Source organism: Mycetomoellerius zeteki, unplaced genomic scaffold, assembly GCF_001594055.1.
Source record: "Mycetomoellerius zeteki isolate Tzet28-1 unplaced genomic scaffold, Tzet1.0 scaffold221, whole genome shotgun sequence".
Classification (NCBI taxonomy): domain Eukaryota; kingdom Metazoa; phylum Arthropoda; class Insecta; order Hymenoptera; family Formicidae; genus Mycetomoellerius; species Mycetomoellerius zeteki.
This window is the reverse complement of record NW_017257184.1, coordinates 357,433-379,616: the sequence shown is the minus strand read 5'-3', so window position 1 is coordinate 379,616 and position 22,184 is coordinate 357,433. Positions and strand designations below refer to the sequence as shown.

At 32.0% G+C, this 22,184-nt stretch overlaps 1 protein-coding gene across 9 annotated transcripts in view; it reads right to left on the bottom strand.

Moving 5' to 3' along the window:
* The window catches only part of LOC108722985 (dystrophin, isoforms A/C/F/G/H), a 477,563-nt gene that overhangs the window by 276,417 nt on the left and 178,962 nt on the right, over positions 1-22,184 (bottom strand). For all 9 annotated transcript variants that reach the window (XM_018448392.1, XM_018448399.1, XM_018448394.1 and 6 more), the window contains 3 exons: positions 13,875-14,086; positions 12,134-12,288; positions 11,389-11,578 (listed from right to left, as the gene is read on the bottom strand). In XM_018448392.1, coding sequence (XP_018303894.1) covers positions 11,389-11,578; positions 12,134-12,288; positions 13,875-14,086 — 557 coding nt within the window. The remainder of the gene's footprint in view (positions 1-11,388; positions 11,579-12,133; positions 12,289-13,874; positions 14,087-22,184) is intronic.

The following is a 22,184-nucleotide window of genomic DNA, read 5'->3' as shown; positions in this document are numbered from 1 at the left end:
GAAAGAATTCCGCAAAAACGAAAGAGACGCAACAAGATCAGAGAATGAAAGAAGAAAAAATGAAGGATCTTTTAGCTCACGTTGTTCATGTCATTATGTTAATAGATAATTATGTTCCTCTCGTGCATGCAAATGTACTTTTCTTCTTCATGTAACACATGCACTCCATGCGTGTCATCTCTGTATGATGACGGTGTCATAACGAAATATGCGCGAGAAGAACTTTCAACACGCACGCGGTAAACACAGGCAGTTGACAACCTTCTTAATTAAGAGTACCTGAAAGTTAGTAAAGCTACTCGCATTTTAACAATGTGTATTTAATGAAAATAAGTAACATTAATGACTAAAAGCGTTTATGTCATTAAATTAAATTTATAGCAAAATAAAAATAAATTTGTTAAAGATAAAAGAATACTTTAAATATTTTAACAATAAAATAAACATTGCATTAAAAAGTACATCCTACTTCAATTAATACAATGAATTTATATCCCAACAGATTTTTTATAATTAATGATACAATAACTACAATAGATTATTCAATAAATATGTTATAGAATAGAATTTAATTAACAAAGTGTATATGTCTGATCAATTGAAATTAATCTGCTGGTAAAAATATCGTTCTTATTTTGATAAAAAAATTGTTTGATTCATTTTTCTTTTTGTGTTGAAATTTAACGACCATCTATTATTTATTGTACCGATGTCGATAAAGCGACAGGAAAAACTACTGATTGCGAAACTGAGAACTGGCAAGCGGCGTTGTCAGCGATCGTTACTGGGCAGCATACCACAAATCCCAGAATTATTGCTCAGTCAAAATTAATGCCGTTGGTACGGCGCAAACGTAGCGTAACTGACAACTTAGCGTCCGCTCGAATATTGGCTGCGATCTCTTGGTGCTTTTGCATATATTCACCTAACGAGGGACGAGGTGAAATAACTCGAATCAATAGCGTAACATGATTTCCGCGACACGGCCGCAGAATAAATCATGGATCCGTTGTTGGAAGAACGGAAACACAATCAGCTCAATACGAGATACCCCGTGGGAGCGAAGGAACTGCGTGGAACAACGGCGATGTCATGCGAAATAACTATTTGCTTAGATTCGATGAAAACGACGAACAAAATGCAGCATTTTTAATTAAAAAAAATGATACATTAAAAATAGAAACTTATAGCAATATTATAAATGAGGATAAATGCTAGGATCCTAAACTATAAGTTCACGACAGGTAGCTACTTGCGAAATAGCTGTACAATTAAAGCTGCTGCACTACTTTATCAGAACAAGATATCGTGACTTTTAGGCGATGCCGTTTAAATCGAGCGATTCCTGAATGCTGCAATAATAAGATCGCAATTTCCTTATCTCTTTTACAACTGAAAGAACGAAAGATAACTCAAATTCTTCAAAGCTTTATGCTAATCGAAAGTAATGTTAAAGTGCACTGTAAATTACATTTCGAGAACAAATGGATGTACAAGAAAAGTTCTATATTTTTTAAAATTACAAAACTTATTTGATAATCAATAGCAAAGGATATTAACACGCATATAATATATAATTTTAAATAATAAGACTATTTTTCGTTACGTATAAGATAAATTAATCTCTGTGCATCTTGTCATTTGCTCATTATTTTGTAATAATCATAAAATAATATTTTATCGTTTCAAACATATATCTGACAAGTAATAAAAGTTATACAAATATTTTTACAAAAGAGGAAATATAGAGATAACTCAAGTGAAATCATCTGTAACAATTAATTTATTTAATGAAGATCAATAAATGACTTATTCAACTCGTATTTTCATATTTATTTTTCAATATGTTTGCAATTTATCATTTCTTACTATAATAAATGTTACATTTGAGATAAATTTAAACCGACTGCTCGAGAATCAATCAGCAAACGATAAATTGGTCAATACGCCGCATTTACCATAGCAAGTTTGAAGATATCTAAGGTTGCATTTGCAAAGTTCTACGAAATCATTCAATCAAATCGGGAGAGACTTCCCACTCAACTAACGTATCGATAGCAGCTAAGCTGTAGGAGATATGGTACCAAATAGTCGTGAAATTTCAACTGTCGGTACAAACGTAGTTTACCAAGAAGCACCCCTAAACTAGGGTGGACGAACATTCTGTATTACCGACGATAGATCTGCAGGGGTGGATGGAAAGCTGCCGCCATCTACGTGAACTTAGAGCGCATGCGCGTACCATTTCGATCGGAAACAACCCCCTGTGTCAAATTTTATTATGACATATGGGGGTGAGGATGTTCGTGACGGATGAATAGATACGTATGTTCTGTTTATAGGAATTGAGAAAAGCTAACATAATGAAAATGTGAAGATTATACATTTTTCTTCTAAATACAATATTACATTTAAATTATTTTATTAAATAAATTACTGTGAAATTAAATTATTTTAATTAATCAATGACATAAATAGATTCATAAATAATTCGCGATAATAAAATATTAATGATTCCTCATAACGCCATTTCTAACAATTAAGAATTCGAAATTAGTTTGATTAAATTTTTTAAAAGAGAAAAAAGAGATGTTTAAAAAACATTATTTAATATAACTATTAAGTATAACTATTAACTGTCAAATTGTTATATCACTCTGCTTGGACATATTTCATTAGAAAGTTTTTCAGTATTTTCTAAAACTGAAAATTTTCATAAAAGTTAATGGAAAAATTGAACTGAAAAATATTTATTGTACATATAGAATTTGGTGTTTTCTGAAGAATAGAAAGAAATATTATCGAACAGAAAGAAAATTAAATTTCTGTTCTCAAATATCATCCCTTAATAGAAAAACCCGACGAACAGCTCACCCTCATACGCTCGTTTCTATTACATCCGGCCTTTACGATACTGTAATTTTCTTTCTTTCTTTCTCTTTCTCATTGTCGAAGTTCTATAACCTACGACTTTCGCTTTTTATTTTCATCATGCTTGCGAGCACACGACGACCGTGTATCTTTTGTGAGGACGGATGATTTAGATCATGTTTCCTCATTGAGCAAGGGTAGTTTGGCTGCACCGACCAGCCTGTTGCGAGAGACTACTCCCTTGAATGGAACCATTAAAAAAAGATAAGCCGGTGAACGCGACCCCTAAGCTATTGTCAGTTGTTTAATAATTTTATTATAGATGCACAAAATGACGACACGGTCATTCGGGAAAATAAGCTTCAAATGATTTATAATGACGCTATTGCACACAAACAAAACAAAGTTTTAGAGCGATATACATATAGAAAATTAAAGCTTAAAATTTATAGCAATAGTAAGTAAAAATTGACTAATAAATGTTCAACACAAATACCGGAGAAGGTTCGATTCGGAGAAGGCATATTCGATTAAAGCGAGTGCCTAATAATATTAATAATTTTACAATTTCTAGTTTAAGCAAACTATGATATTATTCGAGTTTCATTTTAAATCTATGTTTTAAGATTGATAAATAATTGGCATGCATTTTGCTGGAACTGGAAATAGTATAAAAATTCACACAAAAATATTATTAGGCGTTAAAATCCGTTTTGATCAAACATAGTCTTTTCCCTTACTTATCTTAAAATTTATGTTAAGTTAAAAATGTCACATTTAAATTATAATTTTTATCACAAAAGAACATATTTACATTTTTAAGTTAAAACAGCACTTCTATGTTTTATGTTTATAAAGCTGAATTAATTTCGCAAGTGTCACAAGACTCCAGAAAATGTTTAGGACATGGTCTTTGATATTTGGAATGAGAGTCTAACGGGGAAAAGTCTGGAGGCGTGGCGTACATGCATATCCGCGAGCACATGCGCATGTAAATTCGTCGTAAATTTTCTCCAGAGTACTGTTTCTCTCGCGACATGACCAAAATGCAATGCGCGGAACGCCAAAGCTCCCGTTGCGTCGGATCTCGAAAAGCGCCATAATATAATGGAATAATGGCTATTAGAAGGGGAACATTATCGTCGCGGCGCTCGACCGTCCGACGGTGGAAGCGTTTTATCGATCGTTCGGCTGCGTTTGGCGCGATGAAGCGAGAAAGGGAAAGTGGCTGGCTCGGTTTACTCATTCTTCCGTATTTCCGTGACCTTCGGGACCACGACAATACACCGCCATTTCGCCAATCGTGACCCGAACTACGAAGATTTAACACCCTTTTAGACAACCTTGACGATTATACGCCGAGCACGCAGAAAATGAATCCAATCGGATAATACCGCATGCAAAATTAATCACATCAAAGTAACTTTTGAACAAAAGTCATATCCGACAGTTGAGTCTACAATTCTAAAATTTGACAGTTGATCCTAAAGTAGTAAAATATGTATATAATTACACTTGTAGAAGAGAACGTATTCATTTCTCAATAATTCGGTTAATTTCGAGTAAGCGCAATTACGAGTATTCAACAAACAAAAGAGCGAGAAGAAATAACATTTTTATAATATATTAAAATATTTATAATAGTAGAATTACTTTAGAATGAAGAACAAATGTAACACAATTAATCAGATTTAAATTTGAATAGTTATATGCGCTTTAAATAAAGATTAAAAAATCTTTGCAATAACATAAAATATATTATTTATAAAAAAAACATCGTAGTCCAAACATGTAAAATATAGTCCAGTAATTAGTTCAAATGATCTCAATTAACTAAATGCTGCTAATTATCGTACGAAATACCTCGTTTTTCTTCTTTCTCGAAAATCGACGCCAATGCACCAATAAATCACGGTTCTGAACATTAATGACGCCTAAGTACGAAGGCGGGTTTACCGCAGGGACAGTGGAGACTCGACTCATAGAGTGTACATGGCTCTACGATAAAGAAAAAGAGAGCCACCACGTGAAATTGCATTAAAGCGGATTAGCCACGGCAGGATTGATCTAACGAAGCGGAGCGTGCCGTATTTACCATGAATATGAGAAAAGGCTGTACTCTCTTTGTTCATCTAAAGGCGAAACGTAAGTCCGGGTCACGTAAGCGACTCCTCGTTATTCTACCGATCGATGCTCTCTATTTTCCGTATAAGCGATTTCTAAAAGCAGTGGAATTTCGATATGACGCACAATGAAAAGTCTCAAATAAAATTAAAAGTTCTGAAGCACGTGCAAAGCTCCTCATTTCAGGTAAAGCAAGTCCGATCGAGCGTTTCGCGAATGTTAGAAACATGAGACGTCGCGTAGCAACGAATGTAACTCGCAATTTATAAATCGTGAATGTGCAATATCTCGTTCCGAGATGTATCTCTTTGATGTTGAACAATGTCAAAGGACTCGTAATTTGAAAGAAACTTAAATGCGTATATTTTATCTCTCTAATAAAATGAAGTGAACGTTTGATACTTTAATAAAATATAAATTGCAGCTTTTTATCGAAAGCTTCATTGTCATACAAAATTAATGATAACCATTAAAATAAAAAACGTAGACTATAATTGCTCACACAAACATGTCTAAAAATCTTAGATAAAATGTATACTTATATAATAATATACCGTAAAAGTAGAATTAATTAGTCTCGGGATAATGTTTCGAGACTGAGCTGTTCAGTTCAGAAATAATTTCGTTGAACGACGTAATATCGACATAAGTTGCAGCTGGAGCCAACAAAGTGTAGCTCAAATAGAGAGAATAAACGTGCTTTTGTAATGATACAAGAAATTCCATGCACTCCCGAAAGACGCGAAGTAGGTATGGGCAAATGGTACATACATAAGCTATGTCCGAGTGGAGCGTTGGTCGATAATTCATTAGTTAAATCGCATTTGTAAACTATGATACAGAACAGCGTCGTTGCGAAACTAGTAACTACCATATTCAAGAAATATCGGCAGTTCAATAATTTGGCCACAAATATGTGCGCGATACATTGACAGACCTTATGCATTATTCCTCAGAACATTGTATTGCAGTATGTTTAACGTGGATATGCGGAATTGAGGAAAATGACTTTGCCGTATTTCAAATATCAGAACAAATCCAAGCGACATCGATTACGAGTACAACGTATAAGATTTTTAGATATATTTCAGCAGTATATTTCAAAGTTGTACTGCGACCATTACCAATAAAAACATTAAAATCAACATTACATATAAATAAGTTCAATGCATCTTGGTTTGCTCAGCAAACTCTATAATTTCTTCTTTCGTAAGTTCAAACGTATATAACTGTTTTTAGTTAAAGCTCGTTAGCTTTCGCAGAAATTGCAAATGGCATTTCATGTTCGTTTCTAATTTGTTCGCTGCGGGAGCAACGAATGTATAAAACAATGAAAACAGCTTTACAATCAAATCAAAAGGGAGAAAAGACGTTCTACTTATCCACCGCTCGATTTCCATATTTATCATCGTATATAAATAAACGACCAAGTAAGAGCTGTAGAGCAGACTAACTGTTTCACTTTGACTCGATTTAATATCCATCTTTAAATCTTAAGTTTCATGAATAGCGAAATGGACTCGAAATAAATTACTGTTATAGATACGAATAACTCCGAAATTGTGTCAACAAAGTATAAAGAGTTTAGCGAGACTAAAATGGGCACGCTCCCTGGAGTTAATTAGTCTCGAGTGCCAGATGGTACAACCAACATGGTTCCCACATGAAAACGCGATGCACTAGGGAAAAAAGGCTTTAACGTTACGCGATTCATTGAAACAAGAGGTGATAACAAGTTTTTTCGCAATATTCTGCTCTATATACGGGAACATTAGCATGAACATCAACTCGCGTGTACGGTAAATGAAAATAAGCTTGAGATGATAATTGCCAGCTCGTAATTGTTTCTAACACGTAACTTTAGCGTTTATCATATTTAAAAAAGTACTATAAAAAATACCTCAGTTTAAAAAAAGATACAAAATAATGTATGAATATCTGTAAAGATAACTGCATTGCAAAGCAAATAATATGGTTGATTACTTTTGGATATTTATGTTATAGCGCAAGCTATCGAACAGCAGGATATTATACAATATTGTATAACTACTGATGGATCGAATAATAAATTCCAATCAGTTATTATACGATTTATCAAATAACCGCTATTTCCACATTGCTAATAATTACAGTTTATAAATTATGCTCCCGTCATTTATTGAATATATGTGTATCAAATGTGATACAATATTCATCATTTGAAAAACCAAACAAAAAATATATAATGCAAGAAGGATTAATATAACATATGAAAAATAATTCTTTCATATCTCGTGATCTTGTAATATTCACATTAATTATCGTTGAATTTTCTAACACTTAATATTGAGCATTATAAATTGAGCATTGTATGTTATTAAGTATGATTAAAAATTAATAAAAAGAATAATAAAAAGAATAATTATTAATCGTTTACTGGCAATATAGAATAATTCTGTTACTAGCGATCGATCATTTTAATAATGCATTATAGATTCCCTACTGGCTAAGTTATTAATAGATTATTCAGGCACTTATAGAAAATATCTGAATATTCGCCAATCCTAATTTTAGCAATCAGTAATATGAAAGGATCTCTATATGTGCCATGTTCTAAATAACTCTGGATAATTCTAATGTGACATGTCCTAAATATATAACGTGATACCGGATTTTAATTATATAACGATATAATAGGATGTCATTAGTAAATTTGATTTCGCAACAAAATAAAGCATTTTTGCTAAATTGCTTTAAAATTTAGTAGAGAGATTATCTAAATTAAATTTTACGCAATTTAACGAAAAATTTGTTTAATAATAGTATATGTGATGTAATACTCTCGAAAATGTAATATTTCTCGATAAAACGAAATGCATAGATATTCCAATAAAGTGCAATATGCATCATATACTAAAGTTGATACTAATAATTTTTCCAATAATTTACTCAAATTCAATTTTCCTAAAAGAATATGATCAAAATTAAAAAATTCAATAGTCAAATAAAACAGAAAATTAACTAATAAATAGTTTACAATAAAAATAATAGACTCTAGTAATGAATTTAACATTGAATTTTGTTCACTCTGAAATATTAACCTTGCGCCGGTGTTTCCCTTTAAAATGCAAGAAACTAACACAATAAGCTCCTTACTCGATGGTGGATCGCTTGCTCTTAAATATTACATACAATTGATCAAAGTCTAGCTCACCAACGGTAATCGTGCTTGATTCTGTCAATAATTAGTGCTGTCTCGACGAGCAAATAGAACGTAACGAGTAAAGAGATTGTAAACGGGAACGGATCTATCAATAATTATGGAAAAATATTACAATATATTCTCGCGGATGCCTTAGTCATATTTACACAAGTATTTATAATTTGATTAAAAATAGCGAATTTCACAACTATAGAAGTACAAGCAGAAATATTACATTGGCTATACATTGCGTATAACATCAGTTTGAATCTGAGTGCAATTCGTCAGTATCAATTTTGCAAGCAATTCTCTTCCACATGCAGCATGTACCTAATTACGCAGTCTCATTAAAATATGTTCAACGTTCGATAATTATTACTACTCATTTTCTATATATACTATAACTAATTTCTGTATATCTATTTGTGTATCTAATTCGATTTCTACTCCGCACGGTCTATCGCTTATAAATAGCAAAGTTTACATTCAATCTTTTTAATCGCGTTTTATATTTACGTAAAAATTTGTAGTTACATAAAGAATAATAATAAAAATATATCGAACTTTTGCCAATTTTTTTCAATTGAATAAATACATAATTTAATAAATAATCGTGAAAAATTTATTTCCTATTTTCTACGAGCATCATATCTCACTGCTCTATGTTTACCATAACGAACGAAGGGAATGATCACTTACAAATTAATGAAACGTTCAACAATCGTAAAAAAAATCGGTAACGTGCCGGCAAAAAACATCGTGTGTCGCGTGAAAAGCAACCGATTCAAATGCAAAATTACAGGGTAACTAAATCACAGCACGTGAATGCAATGGCTGCCAGTTGCGGCGAGAAATTTACCGGATGCGTCAACGCGACGAAAAACAACCGCGAGCGGGCGCGTGGCGTACGAGAATTTAAATCTTCACGCTCTGGAAATCGTATATAAAGCGGAAAACACATTCCGCGTGTAAAGACTGATGGTCGGTCACCATTATATCGATATTCAATATCAAGTTTTTTCTTTTTAATGGATACATCGATACTCCGGCTGTCTGATACTTTCGATACGCTTTTATAGCAATCGGTCGAAACCCCAAAATTGGCCATACGGAAGATGCGCAACGTAGAGAGGCCAGAAGTCGACGTGACTATCACGTCAGTCAAATTATATTTAACTTTTACTCGAGTGAAAAATTCACGCATAATAAAAAATTGGATGTTCTGGATTGCCACAGAGAAAAAGATTTCTTTGGATTTAGTATTCCTATTTATTTGACTAAAATTTGTTTTATTGAAACAACATATATGCTTGTACGAAATATTATTTGTTTGAATAAAAATTTTGTTGTTTCATTCGAGGAATGTTTGACAGAAACCTCTATTGCTTGACAGAAATAACGTTATTATTTGAAATAATATCTTTCAATCAAATAATATATTATTTGGTTACAATGAATACAAACAATAAAACAAATTATTTGTTTGAAAATGCAAAATATGTTGATAGAGGTTATGATAGAAGTTATGATAGAGGTCCATGTAAATAATTGCCTTCTTAGAACAACCATTATATTTTTTGGCTGAAATTACGAAAACAATGGCTTATACGTCTAACAACAGGATTAAACGAATAGCACTATATACTATATCAATTATGTTTGTACAGTATAATTTGATCACGCGAATACCGAGGATAGACGTTATCTGTTCAAACAAATAATATATTTAAGACAAAGATATACATTGTTTTAAATTCAAACAATCGCACTTATTGGTTTAAACATTGGTTTGTTTGGACCATTCCAAATAATAAATTTATTTGGATACAATAAAATTTATTAAATCCAAAGAAATCTTTTTCTCTGTGTGGCAAAACGTTTTTATGCTACATTTTTTTCGTATCAATTTGTATAAATTTGCATATACGGAAACAATGATTTTGTTGAAATATCTAAAAATTTAGGTATATATATACAAATCTGAAGATAATTTTATCAACTCATCAAAATAATAATGTAGCAAAACTCAAGCATGATGAGCAATGCTGCAAAAAGTTTGGACAGTCTAGCAGCCAGTTTAAGCATCCTACATTATTTTGATGGTCCAACAAAGTTAATTTCAAATCTGTATTCAGCTAAAATTTTAAATGCTTTAGCAGAATCGTGCGGATATATCACATATTGCAATTATAAGAAAATTTAAAACATATTAAAAAATAGATTTAAACTGCATAATAAATAAAAATCGCAAGTATCAACAAATAATACAGAAAATAATTCATTACTTATATATGTAAATATCCATAAATATCCATAAAATTATATTTATGAAATATCTACATATCATATATTGTTTAAATATTTTGTTAATTAATTATTCTTAGCAAAATTTTTTTTCTTTTTTCTTTCTGTTAAAATGTAAAACTTAGCTAAATTTTGTTGATACCAATAATTATTGGTATCATATAAATTAAGTATCAAAGAGAAGATCTATATTTGAATATTATTTTGTTAATATGAGTTTTTATTTACTTTGCAATGCAATTGCATTCATAGGTTTTCGTACACCCTATTTTGCATCAATTTTTTAAATAAGATATTTTTTAGAGTAGGTACTCTTTAAATATGATAAATGCTGAAGTTCTGTAACATTTTTAAATGTGAGAGTCGATTTAAAAAACTGTTAATTTTATTTACTCTAGCGACGCTCTATGATGCCTATTTTAGAGCACGTAACACGCGTGAGCATACACGCGATTTCCTCTGTCTTTTGCAACGCTAATAAAGAGCTTCTTAGAACACGTTTGATCATATATGGTAATCGCACCGTGTTACCGTCATCGAAATTGCAACAAACTAATCTATCAATTACAACACTTGTGAATAAATATTTAGATTTAAATATGTAATATTTTTTCTATCACGTGCATAAATCATAAAGAAAGAAATATATATATATATATATACGTGTGTATTTCTTTATGATTGAGATATATATTTCAATAAAAAAAGATAAAAAATCTAAAGAAAGAAAAATATATCTTATTTCTTACGAAATATGTCCATTTCGAGCAATTTAAAAAATGAGCGATCTTTCGTCTAACAATGGTGATGAACACATGGCTGTGATGCATCAGGTTAGAACACTTACGTTACCAGAATATCCCGTGTCGAAACTTGTCGTGAAATTTGCGTGAACGTGACAATCTTACCTTAAGCTGATGTTGTGGTCGTCTAAGTGCGCCCTGGTCTCGTCGTCCACCCAGTCGATCGGCTTCCGCTTCCAATCCCTCCATCGAAGACTCCGCTTCACTCAACCAGGCCAAGAACTTGTCTAGAGACCGGTCGAAGTTGTGGAGCGAGTTCATTGCGGAGTGCAGTAGTTTTCCACGATTGATGATGCTGGAAACGGATCGGTCGATACAGTATTACATCCGTGATCTACAGTTCGAGCAAAGTTCCTTAACTCGAAACACTGTGGACTCGAATACAAGTCCCAGAGTAAACGCGTCGTATTTGCTCTATATCTAAGCTATCCTAAAAGACGCGCATTTTCTTCTGATTACGATTTCATAATTATTAAAATCGGAGAATTAATCTTCTATTAATAAAAATTTTATTAATTTATTTATTATTCATTATTATTTCTTACGACCTTATAATTTTTAAGTATAAAATATTTTAATAAATGAGAGAGAGAGAGAGAGAGAGAGAGAGGGATTAAAAATTTGTGGAAATAAAAATTGCGCTAAATTAATCTAAGAAAAAGAATTGTTCTCTGTGCTTACTTATTTTTTCACTTAGATTTAGAACGTACTTATTACAAAAATAAATACTAATTTATATTCATATTAAATTCATTAGTATTTTGAATTGAAATTTAATTAACAATCTAATTATATAATTTAAAATCTTAATTGATTCCATTCAAATTATCTTATATGTTTAGTTACTTACCTCGTATTAAGATTGTTGTATCTCTGGTTGATCGTTTCCGTCATTTTCTTCACTCGTGTCGTATCGTCTTGCTGATAAACCGCTATCAGCTTCTGAGTGAGCTGATTAAAAAGTTCGATGTGATGTTTGTACTGGTGCAGCTCGGCGTGAAACGACTGTGAAGAAAAGAAAGGGAACGAGATCGTGAAATCGAAGAAGGTGGTCCAGCGGGCGAAAAAAGGAAACTTATCTAACTCTGGCTTCGTATTGAGTTAGAAGAAGCCGTGCCTCTTTTGCACTCGAGCCTCGATAAGTCGGCGAAGTTAAACCTTCGAAGAGAGCTTCGACTAAAAGTTTTACGCCGATATACTGTACGATGCAACTTTTCTTTGGACATTCGTCGGCACTGATTGGTCCCGATCAGAATTGCAAAGTGCATTGAGATAAAATCTCCGTATAAACAATCTTTTTTTTTACAGATAAAAACGCACGCAAAGATGAATTGAAAAAAATGATCGTGAAAACAAAATTGTTATAAAAGTTATAGAGAATAAATAGGATATTAAACACAACTGCCTTAAGAACAATGAAATAATTATGTTGAATTATATTTCATAGGCTTTTATTTCGGAATATATTTCAGAAGATGAGATTCGGAAGGAGTGTAGCAAACGTGTTCCATTTAAAAACGACATAAAGGCACACCGCCGTGGAAATAAATTATTCCATAAATATTTCATTTGGTTCTTTTCAATCTAAACAGAGCTTCTCACGCGTAATGTACTAGAATATCCGGCTGAGATCTCGTTGATTGAGACGCTGGAAGCTTCCTTTATAACTCTTTTTTTAGATCGCGTTATACCTCGTATGCAAAATAAGAGAAGATTACTAGAAAGGGTTTATTACCAGGTAGATCGATTCTAAAATGTTCGCTCTCTTTAATTTTGCTTACGAATGAGAAAAGATAGTAGCTTTGGAAAATATTTGCACTCGCAAACTTCGAATATATCTTCAATGCTCGCGTAGGTATATTACATAATAATAAAAAAGAATTTTACATGTTTTAAATGCTTCTACATTATTTACGATAAGTGTTAATCACACATAATAAAAATCCATAATATAACAAACTCCTGTATGATCAAAAATTTGTCTAACATCAAATGTTATTCCGTCCGAAGAAGGATTTAGTTCACAAGATTTTCTAATATCGTACAATGAAATGATATTGGTCAGCAGATATATCTCGTTCAATATCAGTATATTTCCGGTATACAAAATGAAAAATGCGCTGTCGAAACGTCTTGTCGTAAAAATAAGCAATGTCGCGTAAAGATAGAATATCTTCATAAAAATCAAAATTGCAATTCTTATTTGTACTATAACACGATTAAGCGCAGGAAATTGTTTATAATATTGTTTAAAGCATAAATGGACTATCTTCTAGCATTCCAATGCAACGGTATTTCAGTACAATTCAAATAATAGAGCATATAACCAACACGAATCTACGGCACTTCGATCATTTCTATTAATCTAGATTACATCAATTCTTCAATCTCCGTTAAATACTTTGCTTTCAAAGATCACTCAATATTTTCGATATTGAAGACAAGCCAAATAGACAGAGGCATTATCTTTCTTTTTGCCTTTTTTATACTCCTTCGTTAAAAACACTTCTTACGGGTGGCATTAAAAACTCACCGACTCGAAGAGCTAACAACGGTTACTAGCGAAAATACGAAAAGAGAGTTCGATGTACCTTTTGTTCCCTGAGCTGCGCCTCGAGTACGTCAGCGGTGTGTCCCACAGCTCGCATTCTCTCAAGTCTAGTTTCCATACGTGCTAGCCAGACCTCCACCTCGTTTCTCTTCGCCTCATATCGTTGACTGTCTCCCAACATCATATCCAACTGCGTCTTCCTTTGCATGACTTTCGAATTCGTCTCATCCCAATGCTCCCTCAACTTGGTAACTACAACATTAAAGCAAATGATGTGGTGAATGTATGTTATTGCACTGGATGTAACTATTGCTTTCTTAATTGCATGAAAACGAAATAGCGAGTATTTGTGACACTGAAATCGCGCGAGCAACTTTAAGCAATATCGCAGAATAAGATATATATATATATATATATATAAATTCACACAGAAATATATTTAAGCACTAAAATTCGCTTTGACCAAATATAGGAATTCTCTTATTTAATTAGATTTATTCTCATCGGTCCAAATTCGTATCACATTGTTTAATTCTTAATTTTTGTAGATTAATCACACTGTTATAAAAATTTTTTTAAATTGTGTGTGCTAGAAATATGTATGTTTAAAAGATTTCATAGTGCTGACTCCAATTTTAAAATAAAAATTCTACTATGTACGCCATTTTCTTATATAAAAAAGGGCACGAACCGACACGAACAAATTAAAATTACTATTTTTAAAAGTATACTTATGTTTAAGTTTTCTAAACTGTTTTTAACAGACAAAAATAAAATTTGCAAATTATTTTAATCTACGAAGATATTTTTGCACCTTAAAAGCGTCGAGTTATCAAAGTGTATCGAATGGCTAAGCAGTGGAAGGCATTAACATAATAAAATATTAGTGCTATTATTCATATACGTGATACTTCTTCCCTAACACGTTACATATATGAACTAAGTCAACACCTCACTCAAAAATTATATGAAATGTTAAGTGAGAAATATCACAAATGGTAGCACTCAAATATTTTCTTTTCATGTCACTTTAAATATTATCCTATTATACTCTTCTTCTCAACCTTTCCATAAAACGTCCTTTGAAAACAAAAAGACTACGTAGAAATTCACGCCGTACGCGAGGTATCAGTTGGAAACAATCCAAATTGTAATGGCAAGTTAGAGAACACAGTTGGATAAAGCAGATGAAAAACACTGGCAACGATTCAATATCCGCAACAACAAAATTTTCACGCGTGAACATCATGTTCGTGTACCTTTAAGAATGCACCTTATATGTACGATGTTTCGTGAGCGCATGTCGCCAAACAGCACGGAAACTAAAATAACAACAGTTGTGATAGAAATATACTCCTTTATGAAAGAAACCCATAATGGTTCTGTTAATGCATTTCCAAAGCACATATTATGGATATTAATATGGATATTATTTCAATAAAAAGAAATTAGGAACAGAGATGAATAAACAAGATAAATAGCACAATTGTTGATATAAAAAGTAATCCTAATTTTGATAAAAACATTGCGTTTGTACAATACATATTTTCAATTAAAATATTTATTTCTAATATCAAATTGCGCGTTGGAGGATATATTTCAAAGGATTTTAATATGTATAAAAATATTCCTTTAATAACAAAATCATTCAGCATTGTATGGATTTTTAACATGGCAAATGAAAAAATATCATGTTAAATACGAACCTTGCAAAAAATCATTAATTTTAAAATAAAATACGATTTTTATATATTTCTGAAATCCTAAAAGTTTTTAACTAATTACCTCTGATCGTTGATTTTATTCTTCAAAATTTATAACAATAATTAATCCAGTATAATAAAATAATAGAATTTATACTAATGATAAAAGTTAAAAACTGTAATTATTACATATTAACTTAATTATTAAATATTAATTTAAAAGCAATTATCTGTAACATTCGTAACATTATCTAACACAATGTACTCGATATTTTTAGACGATTATCCAAAAAGAAGATAAAGCTAAAAATCATTAAATTAAAAAGATCAGAAAATTTATGTCTATATAAAAAGACGTTTTCCTTTCCCTTGCAAGTGATAGAACTGTAACAAATTACGATGAATTTGCTCCCGGTGAAACTGTGAGGATAATTTGCATCGTAAAGGATTCGCAGCAGATCTTACATATTCATGTGTTTACTGTATTAATAGTTTCCACTATTCCCAAAGTTCTAACTGTTCCGTTTAACACGCCGCGTTTCATCCATTATTCAAATATATTAAATAACACGCGACATACTTATAAACTAAATAAGACTCCAATAATCTAGACCAAAATAAGCATCACACGTAACTTGGAGGAGGTGCGACGAACAAGGGGTTAAAAGATTTTAAATGTATACACATACGTCGACTTTCAAAAGACTTTATCACCCCGTTCGCTAAAAAACGTAGTACGAAAGATGAAGGGGGGCGTTACTTCAATGACTTTCAACAACTTATTATGAGAGCAATTCACTCTCATCGACCCCTATGCACTTCGCGACCTACACTTCGAAGCCGCCCTTATTACATCCGGCAACGTATATTTTTCTGCCTGCACGCAAATTGTAAGTACTGAGATTGATCAAGAAAGATTTCAAGGTGACACTTGTTCCAATAATTCTATCTAATTCCGTCCATGATAACGATCTATTGAATATATCAGTGTAGTTTTTTAATTAGTTCTCTCTCTCAATTCCGCGCGCGATTACATTGATCTATCTGTCAATAAAATAAATATTAAAACTAACAATAGCGAAATATTAAAAGTAACTTTCTATAATTATTTATTATTAACATTCTACTTATTTCACGTTAATATTCCAAATCATTTAAAAATGATTTTTAATATTCTAATATTTAACATTAATGTTAGCCAATAACTTATTTAGTAACAGAGAAGTTTTAATACCATTACAAATTTATCCAAATTTAACAATTAAGTATAATTAAAAGTTTGTTCAAATCATGTCTATATAATTAAAAATTCATGTTGGTCATTTATAATACACGAAATACATTTAGGTAAACTTCTATTAGAAAGAAAGTAAAAAGGATACAACACATTGTCACATACATTAAACCTAAAAAAGGCTAATGTGTTCCTGACTGAACAGATTTTCCAGAAGTAAAGAAAATCACGTTAAAGTAAAAAAATATTTACTGCAAAATTGTGATCGAACATGTTTTTATAAAAAAATTTGTTAAGCTTTTAATGCAGTAGACGCGAATGCTCTTTTTTAATTTTTTATTATCTTTGATTTTTCATCTAGACCAAAAAACTATATAAATATACGACATTATTAAACGCATTACGATAAATCATCGCGCTAAAATATTAAACAGTATTTTCATTTTGAAGCTCAGAATTCAATAACTGCGATTTAATGTTCTCATAAATAAATCTTTTAGAGAATAATCATAATGTGAAACGCGAACGACGACCTTCGCATAGATAGAACTGTAGGAGTTATTGGAAGAAAAATATATACAATATCAAGACACCCTCTCCCCTCTCTAAAATGAGTTATCGGCACACCTGAGTCTGCCAACGACCTCTGCCACAGCAAACATACATGTACATGTTACGCTAGCTAGTATAGATTATGCAGATAGTCATATACATGCAAAACTGACGAGCGCATATTCACTGGGGAGTCACAAAGTTGCCAAGAACGCATTGTCTACGAGACTATCGAGATTCACAGTATCAGTGGAAGACTAAGCAAAATTCTGACGGCTCACGAAGTTGCTCCTTTCTCCCTCTTTCACAATCAATGAACCCTCGGTTCATTAATAAACTGTAAAATTCCAAAAATTGCCTTTTATCTCAAGTTCGTAAATAAAACGCGAGTACCTTTTAAAGGTTAATTCTGACGTAAAAATAAAAAAATTACTTTGTTGTTCCTATTATCTAATAAAACGGTGTTCTAATGGAAAATCCATATATTTTAATATTCCTTATTCATTCGTTAGCTTGTTCGATAAAAACGTATTTCGCTTGTTTGATGCTAATTAGGAACTGGATCGATATTCCAGAACGTTCCTCGGTAAAAGTAACAGAAGCGAAACTCAGAAGAGTTTTAGATAAACAGATTATTTTTTTCTCTCGTAATTCTCTCATTTCTTTCCACGATACTTATGAATCACTATTATATTCTGATAGGTAGTTAAATCTAGTCATAGTATTCTTAAAATATAATAAAATAAATAGAAATATGAAATGTCAATCATTAAATTAAGCTATAAAAATCATATAATTATAAAAAGACAATAATAAAAAGATACCAATTTATCTTTGTTAAAAACGCAAAAAAATTAATAAGTAATTAACAAAAATTAATGCATTTACTTTTGTTAATTTATGTATATATGTATATATCTATTATGCAAATTTTTAGTGTCTGTTATAGTAAGTAAGGAAAACAAAATGCTTTTAAATATAATAAAGTATAGACTCTAAGTAAAATTATTTGACAATCGTTTTTTCATTTAGCAAAGTCAATAGAAATGTATTCATAATATTCATAATAATCGCCACAATACAAGCAATGTATAATAAAGAAAACTATAATATTATACATCAACATAAGATTATCACGTAATTAATTCGCGTTTGCCGTGAAGCACCATCTTAATCCATCGACAACGTCAGCGCCGTCGAAGGTGCAAACATTACGGACAAATCGAAACGCGGATAACTGCGACAGTAGATGCCGTGCCAAATAACGCTCAACTTCCTGTAAACTTCGTTAACTTGACTTCTCCTAAGATTTCTACGGAGCCTCGCAAGTGGATTACGTTCGAACGCAGGCCGACAAAGTTATCTGAAAGTTATACGCTTTGTTCATTGTTGTTCCGCACGGTAGTTCGAAGCGACACGGTATCTCGATCTCAAAACAAATAAAGATAGAGTTGTTCAACTAACGAAAGGTAGCGAGCTCCCCGACAGCGAGTTAATTTAATCCGTATCTGAATTTAATAAGCTGGTTCAATTCGCGCGTGTTCAATCCTTTTCACGAGAACAAAAATCATCCATGTAATTTTTATCACGAACATACAATTCTAGAAACATTCATTTACTGATTTTTATATTAGTGTTAGATTTAGAGATTATATAAAAAAAATATTATAAGAAATTAACAAATCTAAAAAAACTACTACATAGAACTTAATCATACATGAAAAGAAGAATTTGGTTGTAGTCTAAAATTTAGCTAAATATAGATCTAAAAATAATTTTATTGAACTATCAAATTAATTAATTATGTAGGATGCTCAAATATAATAAGCAATGCCGCAAGAAGTTTTAACATTTTAACAATTAGCTTGAACGTTCTACATAATTACTTTAATGGTTTAACAAAATTATTTTCATCTATATTAACAAAATTTTTAGATGCTTAAGCGAAAAAATTTTTTAGTGTAGATATGCTAAAATCAAAACATTTTTTTGCAAAACCAATAAAACATTAGGTACATAAAAATACTCTCCTGCTTTAATGAAAGTTAAATAAAAATTATAAGTCACTGAAAGCTCTTTTTGCAATCTTATTTTTGAAAGATCAAAAAAGACTAAACTTTTATCTTTAAAATTCAAACATGCTCTAGTAAATTTTTTTCGGTTTACTTCTTACTAGGGAAAGTTCCAACTAAATTCTTGAGAGAGATTTTGCGGTAATGATCGAGCAAAGTCTTGCATATATTATGTCTTACTAAAGATATTCTTCTACAAGTTTCTACGAGAGAATATTATATTTTAATAACAATGTGTCAAAAATATAAAAACTTTTGAATATAAAAATAATTTTTCATGAAAATTTGAAAAGTAAAAATTCTATCTAAAAAAACTAATTGTCAATATAATAAACATTTGTAAAAGATAAATATTTATAAAGGATATCATATACAAAATGTGACAATTATTGGAATATAACTAAAATCCAATACAATATAACACTAAATAATTTATTATTAAATTTCAATCGTGGTAATATTAACCTTAATCACAAAGCATTACAAAGGGATTATAAACCGCATATAATTATCTACTCTCAATCAATATATGTTGTCCAATACGCATTGGTAGTGATTTTACTCAAATCCTTCCTCGCGTGCAAATTATTATAATTTACGTAAACAATCTACGTAAACAAAAAAAAACGAAAAAAAGTAATATACAAAATATGTAAAAAAATTTCTCAATAGCCGTTTCGTATGTTAGCTAATTTTTTATGTTATTTAAAAATCTCTTTTCTTACAACAGATTTTATACGAGAACATGTTAATCGCATCAGTTATATAACGGACAGTTTTACAATATGCGATAAGACTAATGAAGGTGCAAAGGGGGAAAACGAAGAATAATATAACCGGAAAGGATGAAGGCGAATAAAGGAAGACAAGGGAAAACGGGAAACCAGACGGCGCATAAAACGCCGGAGGTAGGAAACTTTACACGACCGAAATGGAATTTCCGATAAACTTCGGACTCATCGGCTCCGAAGTCGTCGTCGTCGCTTTCGATCGCGCATGAACCCCTCTTCCATTACCGGTTCTGTAGACATAGTTTCTTTCCTCCATCTAACTGCGTCCCGTTACGAGACAAAAAGAGGAAGCATGGAGAAAAGCTGAAAACGGGGAAAAAGTCGAGAGTATGAAAGGCGCGGAAAATCGCAGCCTCAGAATGAGAAATTGTGAGACGCACGGCGCGATGCGGATACGTGAGACGAGTACCAAGCAGTTGCGTTTTCGAGTCCTTACTGCGAGATTTCGCTCGCAGACCGCTTTGTAACTCCACGTATTCGACAAAACTACACGCGCTTCATTTTACACCCCGAGGGAATGACACGAGAACAATATCCTTATTGTACGCGAGGAAAATCGACCGAGGCGCGGTGTGATACGCACAACCAGGTTCTATCTTCTCGTAAGAAATTCGCGTCAATAAAGAATTGCCTTTACGTGAAAAGACATCGTCTTCGTACTCCATAAATGATTTCAGCAAGACGATCGCTGCGAGAGTGTATTTCAACTCTTGTTCTAACGTGAGAAACAAAACGGGAATGGCAAGGAAAATATCCCGCGTGAAAGGAACTACAAAGCGATGCATTTCCGTAAGATTTCCTTCGTAGAAACGTAACGGCGTTGTTCACGAGAAGTACATATTCTTATTTCTCTACGGCGCATCTCAAGAGACAGATAATAACTCCGCCGCGCAAGTAGAAAATTCAAATGCACAGTATTGTGGATATGCCTCCCTTTTTTTCTCGATGGAAACCGATTATGGTACGGAAAGTTCTTTCGCTTCTCTCTTAATAATCTTTTTTAATTTTATAAATTTTATTAATAATATTGATTTGTACATTGAAAGAAAAGTGTTTGGTGTTTATAATTAAGAATGAAAATTTTCAAGCAGTGTGTGTGTGACTATTATTAATAACACAACTGATTATACATATATGCATGATCAAAACAACTATAAATATATAGTTGTCCCAAAAAATTACTATAAATTATAGTTAAATTATGATAATTATAACTATTTTATTCTCTCTCTCTCTCAGTATAAGATCTTTTTGTACAAGATATATTCAGGCTGCATTCGATACTTTTATATGCCTTTGTACTTCAACATCAGCTTTAAATTCCTATCCCATCTCACTTATCACGTTATTATCAGAAAATTCATCCTACTTCCGAAACTTTCGAGCGCTTACCATTAAAACTCTATACTCTGTGCCATGTATGATTTTTGTTTTTTTTTCTCCGCGTGAAACGCAATAATGGGAGAGCGACTTTAGAAAATAAATGGCGTATAATAATGCGACGTCTCCACGGAATAGAAGTTAGCCGTATGTATTCACGTGACTGTCCAACCCTAGACACCAAAAACTTTTGCAATATTCCGTGCGAAATTTCATTATACACGTATACCGACGCATTTCATACGTAGTTTATTACTGCTAATGCACTACGAACGTAGACTCATCGGACGGTGAGTACATGGCGGCTGTTGTATATACAAGAATATAAAGCCGGAACAAAAATCGCTTATAAAAAACAATACACGCAAATATTACAGCGATGAAAACTTCAGACTCCTGTGCAATGTGCGGAAATGCACAGCAGTTTAATTCTTCATGTGAGAGACGAGAGCGCATCCGTTACTAATACAGCGACAGTTTTCTACGGTTAAAATTATTTTCCCGGATACCGAGACCAGCTTTTTCGTAACGGGCTGTCTTCCACAAAAAAGCTTTCTCCTTACTGCTATAATATAACTGAACATAACTCATTGAACCTGCCTAAACCATTGCAGCTAT